This window comes from Hetaerina americana, unplaced genomic scaffold (genome assembly GCF_022747635.1).
Source record: "Hetaerina americana unplaced genomic scaffold, ioHetAmer1.1.p SCAF_294, whole genome shotgun sequence".
NCBI lineage: Eukaryota > Metazoa > Arthropoda > Insecta > Odonata > Calopterygidae > Hetaerina > Hetaerina americana.
In genome coordinates, this window is record NW_027286868.1 from 169,526 (window position 1) to 185,753 (window position 16,228).

The 16,228-nt window shown below is 39.7% G+C and overlaps 1 protein-coding gene across 2 annotated transcripts in view; it reads right to left on the reverse strand.

The window, feature by feature from the left end:
• Positions 1-16,228, reverse strand: part of LOC139689950 (maestro heat-like repeat-containing protein family member 1) — a 122,877-nt gene that overhangs the window by 69,379 nt on the left and 37,270 nt on the right. Inside the window, exons 9-13 of one of the 2 annotated variants that reach the window (XM_071587098.1) lie at positions 14,013-14,168; positions 11,503-11,854; positions 10,562-10,774; positions 7,761-8,092; positions 1,018-1,232 (exon numbers count right to left, since the gene is read on the reverse strand). In XM_071587098.1, the coding sequence (XP_071443199.1) occupies positions 1,018-1,232; positions 7,761-8,092; positions 10,562-10,774; positions 11,503-11,854; positions 14,013-14,168 (1,268 nt within the window). Of the gene's footprint in view, positions 1-1,017; positions 1,233-7,760; positions 8,093-10,561; positions 10,778-11,502; positions 11,855-14,012; positions 14,169-16,228 lie in introns of both variants that reach the window. The other variant, XM_071587097.1, reaches the window with a different exon arrangement.

Sequence of the window (16,228 nt, forward strand, 5' to 3'; positions counted from 1 at the left end):
TTAACACATTTGCTTTTGAACAAAAGTTTCATTTGTCTGGGTTTAACTGCCGTACCCTGTACTACTTCTTTTGCTAGCGACAATGAAGGTGCTAGAGAAGCAGTTAGTCTGCATTGACTTTTGTTTCAACCTGGGGAAAGTGCAAGTGAAACTTATCCAGTGTTTCAAGAGGCATTTGGCAATGAATCCACAAGCCGTGCACTGGGTTTTCGTAGGTACAACCGCTTCCATTGTGGACAAACCTCGACTGAGAAGTGGACGGCCACCGACGTCAACAATGCCCACATCAACAGTGTGAACAATTTAGTAAATGCAAACAGTAAGTTAACTGGCAGGGAGATCGCAAATGAAGTTGACATTAGTGTTGGATCGTACTTCACCATTCTGACAAAAATTCTGAGTGGAAGAGACCACAAATGTGGAAAAACAAGTCTTGGTGCTTCCATTACGACAATGCACCAGCGCACACATCATTGATTGCTACTGAGTTTTCAGCCAAAAAAAGTGCACCTGTGATCCACCAGCCATACTACTCTTCGGATTTTGCTCCAACGTGCTTTTTCCTATTTCCTAAGTTGAAACCCATCTTGAAAAGATACAAATTTGAAACTATTATAACATTCAACAAAATTGTACTGCTGACTAAAAAGCTACCCTGAAAGAAGCATTCCAGGTGGTATGCAAAAGCTGGAAAAAACGTTGGGAGTATTGTATTGGCAGCCAAGGGCTGTATTTTGAAGGCGATAAGCATGATTAAAGGGTAACTAATTAAATCAAGTATTTATTCCAGCAGTCTAACCTTTTTTAAATGACCATTGCATGTGTTGTTTGAGTACTTAATAGATTTGCATAGATTTTTTCTTTGCTTTTTTGTACTGTTATAATTTTTCCATGGCTTCAGGGCAGAAAATAATTACCTAATTCTTCCATGAATTCCGTGATCTGTGGCCAGTCTATAATAATTTCTAAGAAATTTATTTAAAGTAATAACTAAAATAGTTTAAAAAATTAGGTTACCTTCGAGCCTCTTCATTAGCCTGCAGCGAAGCTTTCCCAAAAGGAAACCTCTGGATGAAGTGCTTAGCTGCCATGATGCCCCCACCAAAGCCTCCACTTCCATGAACACTAACCAGGCTCATTCCATGTCCAAAGTCTTTGGCCTTTGCCGAGAGGGCCTTTAAGACCAGCTTGGGATGACGCTTGGCCACTCTCCCCAACGCTGCGGCACATGCCTGTGAATTATTCAAGACTTTGGAGAATGGCACTCAGATCGACTACGTATCATAGAGGATGGCAAGCTGAATGCAGAGTTCCCTACTGAAAATAAATCATTTCTCATTTAACCAGGATTTAATTCTCACTAATCAAACTCTATACACATCATTTATTGGTAGCATCTGGAGTGATATGATTTGAGTATTTGCATGCGGGCATCATGCATCCTCATACTCACCTCAACAAACAACAAATCCTACTGCCCCTTGAGCAACTCCCTGCTAGCCCTTCCATCTGGCATCCCTTTTGTATTTATATCCATATATTGTCAAACCCTGTGTTTGCATTGCTAAATTATGAAATTATCTCCTCTCACAATTTACAACATTTTTATGTCATCCCATACAATTTCCTATTTTTCCAAAGTACAAGGGTAATCAGAAAAGTTTTCGGAATGGTATTACACCAAGGAAACTTTTGAGCTTGGGGAACAGATGGAAATCTGATGGAACCAAATCATATGAATAAGGTGGGTGTGAAAATAATTCGTATCTTAGTTGATGTATTTTTGCCATGGCAATGACACGTGTGTGGGCGTGCATTGTCTTGATGAAAGATGACTTTCTTCCTTGCCAAACCTGGCCTTTTTTTGTGTATATTTTGCTGCAGATGGTCCAGGAGGTTAGTGTAGTATTGTCCAGTGATTTTTGACCAGTGGGAAGATCAGCAGAATCCCTTCGGCATCTCAGAAAACAGAAGCCATCACCTTTCCAGCTCACTGTTTTGCCTTTGCTTTCTTTGGTGGGGGTGACTCAACATGTTTCCGCCACTTAGACTGCTGTTTAGTCTCTGGGGTATAGTAGTGGACACAGAAGGAAGCAGAAAATCTTGTTGGTCGCTCCTAAAATGGGTCAAACTTGTTCAGAAATTTCCATTCTGATGCATTAGTGATTCTATGTAAGAGTAGCAGCCCATCTGGCTGATAATTTTCTTATATCCAGTTCCAAAGTTAAAATGTGATATGCCCATTCAGATGACATCCCTACCGCTTCAGCGATTTCTTCCACTTTCAGTTGACAATCCTCCATGACCATTTAATGCACTTTTGCAATAATTTCTGGGGTAGTGGCCAGACATTTTGGCCAACCACTATGCAGATCATCATCTCAACTGTACCAACCAACCTTTAACTTGTTTGTCCATTTGGCAATAGTTAAATATGAATAAGCGGTGTCTCTCAGAGTATTCACAAAGTCAGCATGGATTTCTTTGCCTTTAATACCTTTCTTTACAAAGTATTGCCAATTCCCATCTCTTAAGAGGATTCGCATGTTTTGTTTAAGGCTAATTTCTTGGACGTGATTCCGAGGAACAGAATGTTTTAAACAGGCATAAATTTCATCGGCTGGAGTCGATTTTGGAATGACAGGCAGAGTTTGATGGAAGTCTCCACACAGGAGTACCAGAGCTCCTCCCATTAATGCAGTTTCCTCTAAGATCTTGAAGTGTTGCGTTAAAGGCCTCAGGAGATTTTTTATGAGCCATCGTACACTCATCCCATACTATCAATTTACATTCTATAAGAACTTGTGCCTGACCGCTTGTTTTATTTATATGACATGTGGGATTTTCTTGTCGGGAAATATTAAGTGGCAACTTAAGGGCAGAGTGGGCTGTTCTTCCTCCTTCCATTAATTTCTCTGCAATACCTGAAGATGCAACGGCTAGAGCAATTTCTCCATGAACCCTGATTTCAGCGAGAACTAAATTAATTAAAAATGTTTTTCCCGTGCCACCAGCAGCATCAAGAAAAATGATACCTCCTTCTTGTTTATCTACTTGATCCATTATTTTTTCGTACACGAATTTCTGATCTTCATTAAGAAGTGGCTTTTTATCCGCGATGTATGCTTCTAAGTCTAAGACATTGTAGCTAGTTTCACGTATATAATCTGGATAAAATACACCCTGTTGATCTTGTACAGGTGCAAAAAGACCGAGTTCCACTAAAGTCTTGTTAACCATGGTGATACACTTTTCCTCCAAAATAATCAAAGTTTTATTAAAAATGTCGGAGTTAAACGTAATATCCAATGTAGGATTTTCACTTCGAACTTTAGCCAGTATATCCTCACTCATTGATTCTTTATATTTTTCCCATAATGTTTTTGGGTTAGATGGATTACAGGAGGTTATTATGATGGCAAACAAAATTCGGATTTGTCCTGGAAGAGAAATCAAACTGGCCTCTCGCAATGAGTCATCCCAGTGTTGATCTCCTTCTAGCAACCCTAAATTCTGGCAAGCTTCTCTGAATGTCTCACATATTTCTCCGATTACCATTCTTAATTCTGCAAATGAGCGAGGTCCTCTAATGGTATGTAGAAGCATTCTTAAAAAATAACATTCGGCGTTATTAGGATGGACTGTGTAGACTCGGCCCAATGCGTCACATGAATAAATATTATTCTCAGGATCAAAGTTGCCCATTTTTCTTCTACAAAAGACTTTCCACTCACATCAGTGAACGACATTGAGGCCCGGATGCTGATAGGCCATACAGATGTAAATGAATGCCAATTCAAGGGTTTTTAATTCTATAGGGTTATCGGATGTCGTTCACTGATGGGAGTGGCCTAAAATTGTTACTTCCACCCCTTCCCTCTCCCTTTCCTCTCCCCAACCATTCCTTTCACCCCTCCTTTGTCTCCCGTTCTCCCCTTCCCCTGGCCCCCTTCCCTTTCTCTTGCACCCCTCACCTCAACAATTCCAGCAGGCATTACTTCTACATCTTCAGAGGAAGACGGATTGTTTCCGTCGAAATATCAAGAAAATACGTGTGAGTGTTCTCTTTTTTTGTGTTTCTATATTATTTTATACATATATATATATATATATATATATATATATATATATATATATATATATATATATATATATATATATATATGTATATATATATATGTATATGCATATATATATATATGTATAAATATATATATATATATATATATATATATATATATATATATATATATATATATATATATATATATATATATATATATATATATATGCAAGGGAAAACCAGCAGCAGCAGGACAGAAGACGCAGGAGAAGAAGACGAAATTAGTTAGAATAGGAACGTGGAATGTTAGGACAATGATTAGGACAGGGAAATTGGAGAATGTTAAGCGAGAGATGGAAAGGGGAAATATAGATATTTTAGGTCTATGCGAGGTGAGATGGAAAGATAGCGGGGATTACTGGAGTGATAAGTATAGAATAATATACAGCGGCGGGGACGAGAGCCAACGAGGGGTTGCCATTGTATTAAATGAAGAGGTAGGGAGAAGCGTAGTCAACATAGAGCAGGTAACGGATAGAATACTACTAGTGGAGATAAAAGCAGAACCGACGAACTTAGTTATTATTCAGGTATACATGCCACCGAGCAACCATAAGGAAGGAGAGGTCGATAGGATATACGATCAGTTAGAGGACATGATCGCGTGTGTTCCTGCAGGGAAACATTTGATAGTGATGGGGGATTGGAATGCGACGGTAGGCGAAGGAAGAGGTGGTGATGAGGTGGGGGACTACGGTTTAGGCACGAGGAATGACCGCGGGGAGAAAGCAGTTGAGTTCTGCAGGAGACAGGGGTTAGTCATCACCAACACTTGGTTTAGACACCACAAAAGACGCAGGTATACATGGAAAATGCCAGGTGACTCAGGAAGATATCAGCTAGAATATATCCTGGTTAGACACAGGTTTAGGAACAGTGTGATAAATTCCCACAGCTTCCCGGGAGCGGATGCGGACTCAGACCACAATTTAGTTGTTATGAAATGTAGCGTACGTTTCAAAAAGATAAGGCAGGGGCGGCAAGTTAGAAAATGGAATGTAGAAGCGTTAAATGGGTTGGAAAGGAAGGAATACAAACAGGCGGTAGAGAAAATCATGGAGGATGGTAAAGGGCTTAGTACTATCGAAGAAAAATGGGAAATGATCAAGAAGGGGTTGTCTAAAGCCGCAAAAGACACTATTGGAACCGTTAACGCTAAAAGGACTAGGAAACCATGGATCACGGATGAGATGATTACAAAGATGGATGAGCGGAGAAAATGGAAGAATATGAATACAGAATTAGGCAAAATGAAGTACAAAGAATTGAACAATAAATTGAGGCGGGCAACAAATAAAGCAAAAGAAGGCTGGTGGAATACGCAGTGCGAGGATATGGAAAGTCTGCAGAGGAAGGGTGAAATCGGTGCGCTGTACAGTAAAGTTAAATCGTTATCGGGAAGTAAGAAAGGAAGAGCTATGCTAACAGTTAGAGATAAGGCGGGTAAGGTAATAGTTGACGCAGGAAAGAGCCAAGAGAGATGGAAGGAGTACATTGAAGAACTGTATGGTAAAGAACTCAGACCAACAAAGTTAGGCATTGAAAAAGAAAATGACGTAGAGGAGGACAGCTTAGGTCCAGGCATACTAGACCATGAGATAGAAAGGGCATTAAGGGAGATGAAACTAAATAAGGCCGTGGGGGTAGATTACATTCCCGTGGAACTTTTAAAATGCTTAGGAAAATGTGGGAGGAAGAGGCTATATGGGCTGATCCGTAGTATTTATGAGGAGGGAATCTGGCCGGAAGACTTTGTGAGATCAGTTTTAGTTCCTATTCCGAAAAAGGTAAAGGCCACGTCATGTGAGGACTATAGGACAATTAGTTTGATATCCCACGCAGCTAAAGTTGTTCTCAGGATCATAAACAAAAGGATAGAGAGTAGGGCAAATGATTACTTAGGGGATGATCAGTTTGGGTTTAGGAAGGGGAGAGGTACGCGTGATGCCATTGCAGTAATGAGATTATTAATCGAGAGGAATATAGAGCACAACCAGGAGGTATTTGCCTGTTTCGTAGATTTCGAAAAAGCATTTGATAGGGTGAATTGGGAAAAACTAATGAGTATATTGCAGAAAATAGGAATAGATTGGAGGGAAAGGAGGTTAATCCGCAACCTGTACATGTCTCAGACTGCTCAGGTGCGGGTGGGAAACGGGGAGTCAGGATGGGCAGTGTTAGGAAGGGGTGTAAGGCAGGGTTGCCCATTATCACCGTTGCTGTTCAACCTGTATGCAGAGGAAATAATTAAAGAGGCATGGGAAGAACTCAAGGTAGGAATGAAAGTGGGCGGGGAATTCGTAAAATCAGTTAGGTTTGCTGATGACCAAGCCTTAGTTTGTCAGTCAGCCAAGGGGCTGCAAGCATTGCTGAGTGAATTGGAAATTCAGTGCGACAGGTATGGGATGAGAATCAATATTAAGAAAACAAAGGTTATGCGATTTTCTAGAAAGAAAAAGGCCAAGCTTAACATTAAAATAGGAGGGCAAAAACTAGAGCAGGTAGAGCAGTTTACGTATCTCGGCAGTGTTTTGGACCAACACGGTCAAAGTAGTAGGGACGTAAGGAGAAGAATTGCGCTAGGCAAAGAGGCTTTCACAAGGAGGAGGGAGTTAATGACGGGGACTCTGAGTAAGGATGTTAAGAAAAGACTCGTAAAGACTTTGATATGGAGCGTAGCTATGTACGGTGCGGAAACGTGGTCATTGAAGCAGGAGGATAGACGTAGATTGGAGGCTTTTGAAATGTGGGTGTGGAGAAGAATGGAGAAGGTGAAATGGACAGAGAAGAAAACAAATGAGGAAGTACTTGGTATGGTGGGCGAAGAGAGGGGTTTGTTGGGAGCAATCCTGTGGAGGCAGGAAAAGTGGATGAAGGGGGTGTTGACCGGCAGTGGGATGTTGAAGACTGTGATAGAGGGTAGAATGTTGGGCAAAAGAGGAAAGGGAAGGAACAGGATAGGGATTTTGGACGGGATGAAGGGAGGAAGAAAGTACTCGGAGATGAAGAGGGACCTGATATAGAGTAGGATGATGGATTTTGTGTTTTGTTAGGAGTAATAAAATATTTGTTTGGTAGTTGTGTCCATCCAAAAACCTACCTTAACCGGTAGATTACCTTAAAAAAAAAAAAATATATATATATATATATATATATATATATATATATATATATATATATATATATATATATATATATATATATATATATATATTATCTCTTCTAAAATTGTGAAATTTATACCTGACGTGTCCTTTATTTGTGTATGTATGAATATGCAACAAATCTCCAGACATATAAATGCATTATTATTATTATTAACCACTAATCTGAATTGTCTATTGACTGAGCGTTAATGATTAGATCTGATGATGTCATGATTTTTAATGGTCTTACGCAAAAGAGCTTCAGCAAATTTTTTCCAGCCAATTTTCCAAGAAGATTTTTAATTTTTTTTGTCACTTGAATTTAACATTGTTTTACTTCATAGGGGTTCCCCCATAGATTCATTTTCTTTATGACATTCATTTTACATCTATCCTTTGGACAACAAGGAGAGAGGTAAGAAAAGTGAAAAAATTTTATGCCCAAACCTATTCTGCAGAGTGTACTTTAAAACACCAGAAAAATGACAAACCTCTGCCTCCGCAGGGGAAGTGACATCATAAGGGGATGAGAGTAGTGTCTCGATGACACGAGAGCCCAAGAATTCTTGATCTGAGCACCAGACACCAACAGCACCAAGCAGACTGAAGACGAGCAACCTCTGCCTAGGGCAGAGGGTGGTTGATCCTGGGGTGGAATGAGGGCTGCTGCTCACGACTGGAAGGGCAGAGTCACTGAGAAGGGATGTGAGTGCTTTTCCTACTGCCTTAATCCATTCGGCATCCCCAACAAGAGCCAAGGATGAGTCCAGAAGGCCAACAATCTGACGAAACCACATCGTCTCATCAAAGTCTTCAGCATCTCCTGTTGAATGCAGACAAAAGAAGCTTCATCAGATAACACCTGACAAGTCCATTGGAAAATAAGAATACTACAATAGAAAGTCACAAATCTTCTTGTTAGCATGTACATTGTACGTAGAATGTATTTTGTATGTAGGAATATGAAAATAAAATTTGCTGCATTTTCTTTGGTTAAAATATCAATCGATTCCTTTAACTCATGTATCACACCTTAATTTTAAGATATTTCCATTTAAATAAATTTTGAGAATAGGAGCATAGCTTCAGAGGTACTCACTCTGATGTAAATGAAACAAATTGTTAATTCATTCTTGCTTTGATTTTTAATCACGATTTGTCCTAATCCATTTCACATTATTTATCCAACTGGTTTTCACTTATTGCTACATGCTTACGAAATAACTTCAAAGAATATAAGCTTCTTTATGGACAGCAAATTTGACAGTATATTCCTAATTAAGGAGCAAAACTTGTTCTACCACATGCTAAAACCATGTGCAAAGATAATCCATGCTTGCATAAGAGTGGATTACACTTATTCAAGGATTCATTGAACAAGGATACTGGGAAATACTGGGAAAACAATTTAAAGATGGAAAATCTTTAGGAGTTTGGCATAATCAACTGTGGATATCTAGGAAAAGATGAAGTCATGGTGAGGAGGAAGGCAATATTTTATTAGATTCTTCCCCTCATGAGCTCTCACCAATATCATAAATGTCCTAACAAATAATTAATTACAAATAATCAAATGTTACATTAAAATCTGAATATGGTAATTCCTCAGCTTAATTCAAGAATTAAGGCTATATTGCGCAACATAAATCAAAATAATGGCTGGAACCTGAGTTTTGTGACCAATATAATTCATGATTCTAACTCACTCTCATTTCCTAAGTTTGTTTTTCTGTCTTGATACAAAATAAAATTCTGAAATGACTCAGATGGCATGTGCATTTAACTTTTACCATATCCTTTCATTATAAATAACATATTTATGCATCTAATTCTTTCACAAAACTTTGTTTTGGTAGTAGTAGTAGTATTAAGGGGAGGCGACTGACAGCTGAGATCATTTGCACCATTGGGGATGGACAGGAAAGGATGAAGGGTGGAGAGACACCCGTCATCAGCATTAGCCTACTCTTTATGAAAGGCGCCAAGGGGTCTGCAGGTTAACGTACCATTCAACGGACATTGTAACCACTCAAAGTGCTCTCCACAAAGCACCTCAAGTGGGGATCGGGATACCACTGAAAAATATTCGTTGTCTCCAAGATTCGAACCCAGGCCCTCTCAGAGTGAAGCCTGTACGTTAACCACCGCACCATCCTGATCCGCTTTTGTTTTGGATGTACAGCCTCTTTATGTCCAACAAAATCTAAAACTTATTCCAATGAGATTATATTAGTGTGATTCCATGCTAAGTATATGAAGTCTGGCCACAATATTGGGCACATTGTGACAAACTGACTTGTTTATGTATTATACCACATGTAGGAATAGAACAGTAGGATGTAAGTACAGAAGATCAAGAGAGGTCAACCTCAAAACTACCAAAGTAAAAGCAGAGTTCAGGGTGAACATAATTCCTACTATATCTTTGGGTTTGATTTATGCACCAAAGGAAAATGAGAGCGGAAAGATGTTATCACTCATACTACCACCGAGAAACCTGATTGAACGGTAATAGAACAATGCGGTGAATGAATAATGAGTATTCAACCTTCAAACCATTTGACCTTATCATTTCCCATGAAGCTGACTACCACTGCAATTGATTGGTCCCAAAACAAATCAACTTTAATACACTTGAGCAAAGGCTATGCAGTGTCAGAATTCCATTTATAAATGAATGACTACCCAAAAAGAAATATTAACGACTCAATTTTTGCATCAGCAATATTTTATGACGGTTAGGAACCAATGGAATAATGGCATAATGCATACATTAAAGCTCTTCAAATTATTGTTTCTTCTCCATAGCCCCTGGGGAGGTAAGAGAGTACGTGGGATGTTCACAGGCTAAAGTTCCTCTCTCTACGGGCCTTTTTAACATTTGGCTGCTTCCCTTTGAAACCATGTAGCTGGTAGAAAATACCAATGATAGACCCAGCAACTGCTTTACATCATATGTTTCGCATCTCTCTTAGATTCAACTGAGAACATTTTTCCAAAGAGGGTGATCATATAATAGTACCTATCATCCATTACACAGTAGGGTATGAGAATAGCTACAGTAAATTTGACGAGAATGATTGATGAAGATGCTCACTAGAAAACTACATACACCCACAGTATTTTTCACAGTTAAAAAAACTGATATTGCAAAAAAATGATGACAACGACATTTGTCAACATGGACATTATACTAGACTGACATAAAATGGGACAAAATATATTGAGGACCTTTATAATTTTCATTGTCAAAAACAGGATCCCTAACAGGTAGACAGGAAACTTATTTTACCTTTGAGATTTTGCATGAGACTTGGAATTTTTTCATTGAACAAGGACACCAAGGTTGGATGCAAGTTCCCAGAATAATGCTGAAGAAAAATCAGGGTGTTGATGCCGAGGGAGTGGGATGCCAATGGATAGAATGGATGAGCCAAGATGGTAAAACAGCGAGCCATCACAGCCAAGGCCTCAGGGAGACTGGGAGTGATCTCATTGCCGCATTCTACTGTAAAATAATAATAATAATAACACAATATATTATTAACTCATTCAACAAAGGCAAAACTTATAGACTGAATGAAATTAATATAATCTATTTACAGCCAAGTTAATTGAAAAAAATGAATCACAGGAACATGGAAAGATTAGCTCAAGTCAAGAATTAGCATTGATTTGTTTTTTTTTAAACTGTCTCCAACAGGGAATCAGCTGATAAACCCCCATCCATCAAGCTATAGCTATGCCACCATGCTATCAAACACGCATCAGTGGGATCGGTTAGCTACAGAACTAATTTTCCAATCTGCTGTGGTATCCTAGCTCTATTAGGCACAGCTCTACTGATTACAAAATATACCTTTAAAACTGCATTTTTCCTGTAAATTAACTGATGACATTTCAGTGAACTGCACAAAGTACCTAAATCAATCAAGTGGTATTCAGTTGTATTTACAGATAAATTTTTAACAAAAATATTATCATGTTTACAGAAACAAATGAATTTACGAAAAATACTATAGCTTAATGGCATTTGCCCACAATGTTTCTGTGATTCAAGAGTAGGAGATCAAATATGTCCTTTGTCATTCCAGGGTATTGGGAATGCTGGAAGGACAATGATTGAAAGGGGAAGAAATACCTATGGCAGCTGTTAACACCTGAACAAACCACATCACTGCTACTGGCCTGAAGGGGGAAATGACTAGTGTGGCCAAAATGCTTTAGCATTACCTTTTGGGTCCTTGGCACTCTCCTCACTGCCGTCGCTCGGCTCTGCTTGCTTCGAGGTCTCATCATCCCCGCTCGTGGTCTGTTGCCTCGCGTAGAGGAGTGAGAGGCAGCGTATGATGGCGGGGGTCGTGGGGTGAGGGCACTGGTGGTGGTGGAAGCTGATGTCCTGGGAAGGGGGCGTTGAGGTGGCCACAGATGGGCCATGGGCCCAAGGGGGGTAGATGAGCAGGTTGACGAGGAGGGGCTTCAGGCTGGGCTCGAGTCGAGGGACTGTTGACGCCAAGAGGTGGAGGAAGCGGCTGCACATGTGGCCAAGCTCTGCAGCTGACTGTTCCTCCACCGTGAGTGCACCCTTTGAGGGGGGAGGAGGGGAAAGAGATGCCAAAACTGTACTTTCTACATCCTTAGAGGGAGTAGCAATCCTCCTTGGATAAGCATGACAATAAATTAAACTTTGAGAGGGCAGCCAATTTTTTTCAACACTCCAATTCTCAATGCTTCCCTAATGTACTCAATAAAACTGATATATTTCCAGCTTGAATTATCTCCCAAGTGTTTCCAGTATGATGGGATACCTTTCGTAAATCATCCCTCACAGCTGTGCATATTGCTGGCAACAATGAAATTAGTCCTCTTACAGTTTTGCTTTTCACCTGGCCTTATTTTGAAATATTTTGCAATTCAAAGATTATCGTGGTCCCTGACCAAAAGCATAGGACTTAGATCGTTTTTACGCATGGATAATTTAAAATATATCTGAAAGAATGGTGCAAAATTAACATAGCTGTCCATGCACTCAAAAACCTTAGCTACTACCACTATCTACAAGATATTCAATGTCATCAGCTATTTAGAACTGGTCCTCCGACTCAGAAACATCTAAAAAATTTCCCCTAGATATATCATACCAATAGGAGATGCAATTTAAAAAGTTTGACCAGTTCAAAGTACATCATTTTATTGAATCAATCTGAGCATCTAAATTCAAACAAGAAATGTAAGCATAGTGAAAATTAGATTTTAAAAAAGGATGTAAAGTTGCAAAATTCAGAAAACAGAGAATTAAAACATAAATACTACTATGTAATAAGGGATTCAATGGACTAAAAATGTAATGTTCCCACTGTTTTTTATCACCAGCATTTCAATCATTATATTTCTTTACTGCAGCCCTCCTTCATTCTCCTCTATTAAGTGTCAATTAATTCCTTCTCAATCACTGATATCTTCTCTGTTTTACGACCTTCTTAATGTGTCTTATGTACTAGTCTCTTGGTCTTCTGTGCGGGATTTCCCCTACAACTTTACCTTCAATTTTGTTTTTAGTTAATACATTGTGCCTCAAGGTTTGTCCAATCTATCTAGTTCCTTAATATTTAATGATTTCCAAGGGTCAATTTCATTCACTTTGACTTGGATTCTGTTCAAGGCAAATGATTTTTATACTCAGAAATTGTAGCAATGTAATGCACATTTGCAGATGACTCTATTTAAGTTACTGCCACAGCATATCCCACACTGTCTTTGGATACATCTAGTTCTTCTGCACCATAGAGCCATTCCCATGCAGTCCTTTTCTCTTCTGCTCTTTTATACATACTTTATCATTTCTCACCTTCTTCTAATAGGTTAATGTTTAGCAATCTCTTTCAGCACCAGGTTTTAAAGGCTTTCTATTCTTTGCTGGTCCAATTTTCCATGTCTCTGATCCATAGAGTGGCATTCTCCATAACAATGTTTTGACAAACTGCTCTCCTTGTTTGCAACCTCAGGCGTTCTTCAAACATATTAGTTATCTCTTCTTCATGAACACCTTCTAAGTTTGAGCTATTCTTTGTTTGAAGTCAGCTGAACTTATTCCATTCCAATATGCGCAGCTGCACAGGTAGATTCATTCAGAAGAATTCATTCCACTTGGTGAGGGTAAAAAATAAACTTTACACTTTCACAATAAAGATTTAATATTTCACGACCATGGTTTCAATGGTGTGCATCATTGAAACCATGGTCGTGAAGTATTAAGTCTTTATTGTGGAAGTGTAAAGTTTCTTTTTAACCCTCATCATTAAGGAATTCCACAAAGTTAAACCTGAAACTGTTATCTTCTAGTTCCACTTGCTCTAGTCCCACTCCTCTAATTGTAATATCTATATTCAGCCTCTTCCAAACACAAGGATTTTAGTTTTCTTCTTGTTGATGCTCATATTTTGGAAAGGTTAACCCTCTTTAACTGTTTCGCGACAGTGGCACTAGTCTGGTGACTGAAGGAAACTTTAATTGTGCCACATCTTTGCTTTCTGGGGAGATTTCCAAACAATGGTAAAACATACAATCATGCACATCCAAAATAGAGTAAACCTGGCACCATGGGTTGGAGTTCTCAATCATACAAGCACGCCCACCCCTTCTGGCCATGGAGTCATCCAATCAGTTCAAAACATGCACACAGAGATATTAGGCTTGATAAGGAATCAACCATTTTTAAAATTTTTATACAAAGCTGAACTCACCCCAGGTGTTGAAACTTGAGGGGTGCATGCAGGTGATGAACCACTATGATTGGAGCAGTGGCTTATAAGGAACTCGATGAAAGGGCGATTTTCAGATGCTGCCAGGAATCCATTGCCTAATAAAGCCACTATAACTCGAATTAAACCCTTTTTCATCTGAAACAGGAAGAAAAAGAGAGAATATCAGAAAGCATTATCATCAGAACAAACAGTTAAGAGTAAGAGCAGAAAAACTTAGTAACACATGAGATATCACAGACTCAAACTCAAACAGCTTCATATTTTAGGCAAAATAACATCCGCAGAAGCAGGAGCTACCTGAGAATTGAGCATACAGAATTTATTTTTAGTATTGGCAATTTTATCATGGAAATGTTGTCAATGTCTCATTTATAATTTTGATTGGTGATATTTTCCAGGACCTATTATGAACTCTTCTTTCATGGTAGTTGCATATCTCCAATGGACTAATACCCCGCAACTAAGTAATCATAGATTCTATATTTTTGTTGCAGAAAAATCATTAAGGCATATTGGGTAAAAATCAATTTTACTTTAGAGGGGTTTCTTAAGTTCAGCTTCAAAAACAAACATATTTCCAGTGCAACAATCCTTCAAAGTACTTGGCATTCAACAATTTTCTTAATTTCAGAAAATAACAGAATGCATAGCAATATTTTTAAAATTTTAATCAACTTTCTCTCTGAAGGATCTCAGGTTTTCCCGGCGTATGGTATTCAAGAAGTTCTCTCGGGTTTCCCACCGGGTCAGGTTGCAGTAGACCGACATTTCGAAGGCTGAGTCTGCCATCGTCTTCAGGGTGAAGTTCAGAGCATGAAAAAGGCCTGGTATTTACACACTCCGCCAAGGCTCAGGTGTGCCCTGATTGGTCGGAAGCGTTAGTGTGCTCCACTATGGCCAATTGGGTGCGTTCCCGTATATTCTTTATTTTCTTTAGCACTGGCTTCCAAGTGTTACTGATTTGGAAGCCGTTGTCTCTGTTGAAAGTATTGGTGTCTATTTGGATTTCAACGGCTTCTTTCACCACGCGATCCCAGTAACTGTTGGCGTGGCATAGCCTCTTTGTACTGGTAAAGTTGATTCTGTGGTCGTTATTGAGGCAATGTTCAGCGAACGCAGATTTTGCTGGGCAGATTAACCTGATGTACCTCTCGTGTTCCTTTAGGCATGTTTCTATGGTGCGGCCAGTCTCCCCAATGTTTGCTTGGCCGCACTCGCAAGGAATCCGGTACACTCCTGAGGTCTTCAATCCCCGTTTGTCTTTAGCCGTGTCCAGGACTATGTGCAGCTTCCTTATCGGTTTGTGGATAGTTTCCACCTAGTATTTCCTTAATATCCTTGAGATTTTATTGGAAATTGTAGAGACAAATGGGATGCAGGCTCTTGCAACAAGTTTTTCTGCCTCTTCTCTCTTACCTCCAGGATTTGTGAAGGCCCTTTTAAGGGCCATGTTGATTTCTCGGGTCCCATACTCATTCTGCTGGAACGTTTTCCTTAGGTGATGTATTTCTGCCTCCAGGTGCTCTTGGTCCGAAACTGAAGTAGCTCGGTGCACGAGAATGGAAATAACTCCTCTCTTTTGTGCGGGATAATGATGACTTCTCCCGTTCAGGTATAGGTCAGTGTGGGTTGGTTTCCAATAGACTTGATGGCCTAAGCTGCCGTCTCTTTTCCTCTGGATCAGAATATCGAGGAAGGGCATGCGTTTATTCGTTTCAGTAGTAGTAGTAGTTTTTAGGGGAGGCGACCGATAGCTGAGGTCATTTGCTCCATAGGGGATGGACAGGAAAGGATGAAGGGTGGAGTGAAACCCAGCGTCGGCATTAGCCTACTCTTTTTAAGAAAGGTGCCAAGGGGTCCACAGTTTAACGTCCCATCCGACGGACGGCGTACTCACTCAAAGTGCCCTCCACAAAGCACTTCAAGTAGGGATTGAGATACCTCTGAAAAATATTCAACACCTCCGGGACTTGTACCCATGCCCTCCAGGTGGGAAGCCAGTATGTTAGCCCCACACCATATTGATCCCCAGGGATGTTGGACGGGATGAAGGGAGGAAGAAAGTACTCGGAGATGAAGAGGGGTCTGATGTAGAGTAGGATGATGGATTTTGTCTTTTGTTAGGAGTCACAAAATGTTCTATTTAGTAGCTGTGCCCATCCAAAAACCTACCTTAACCGGTAGATTACCTATTG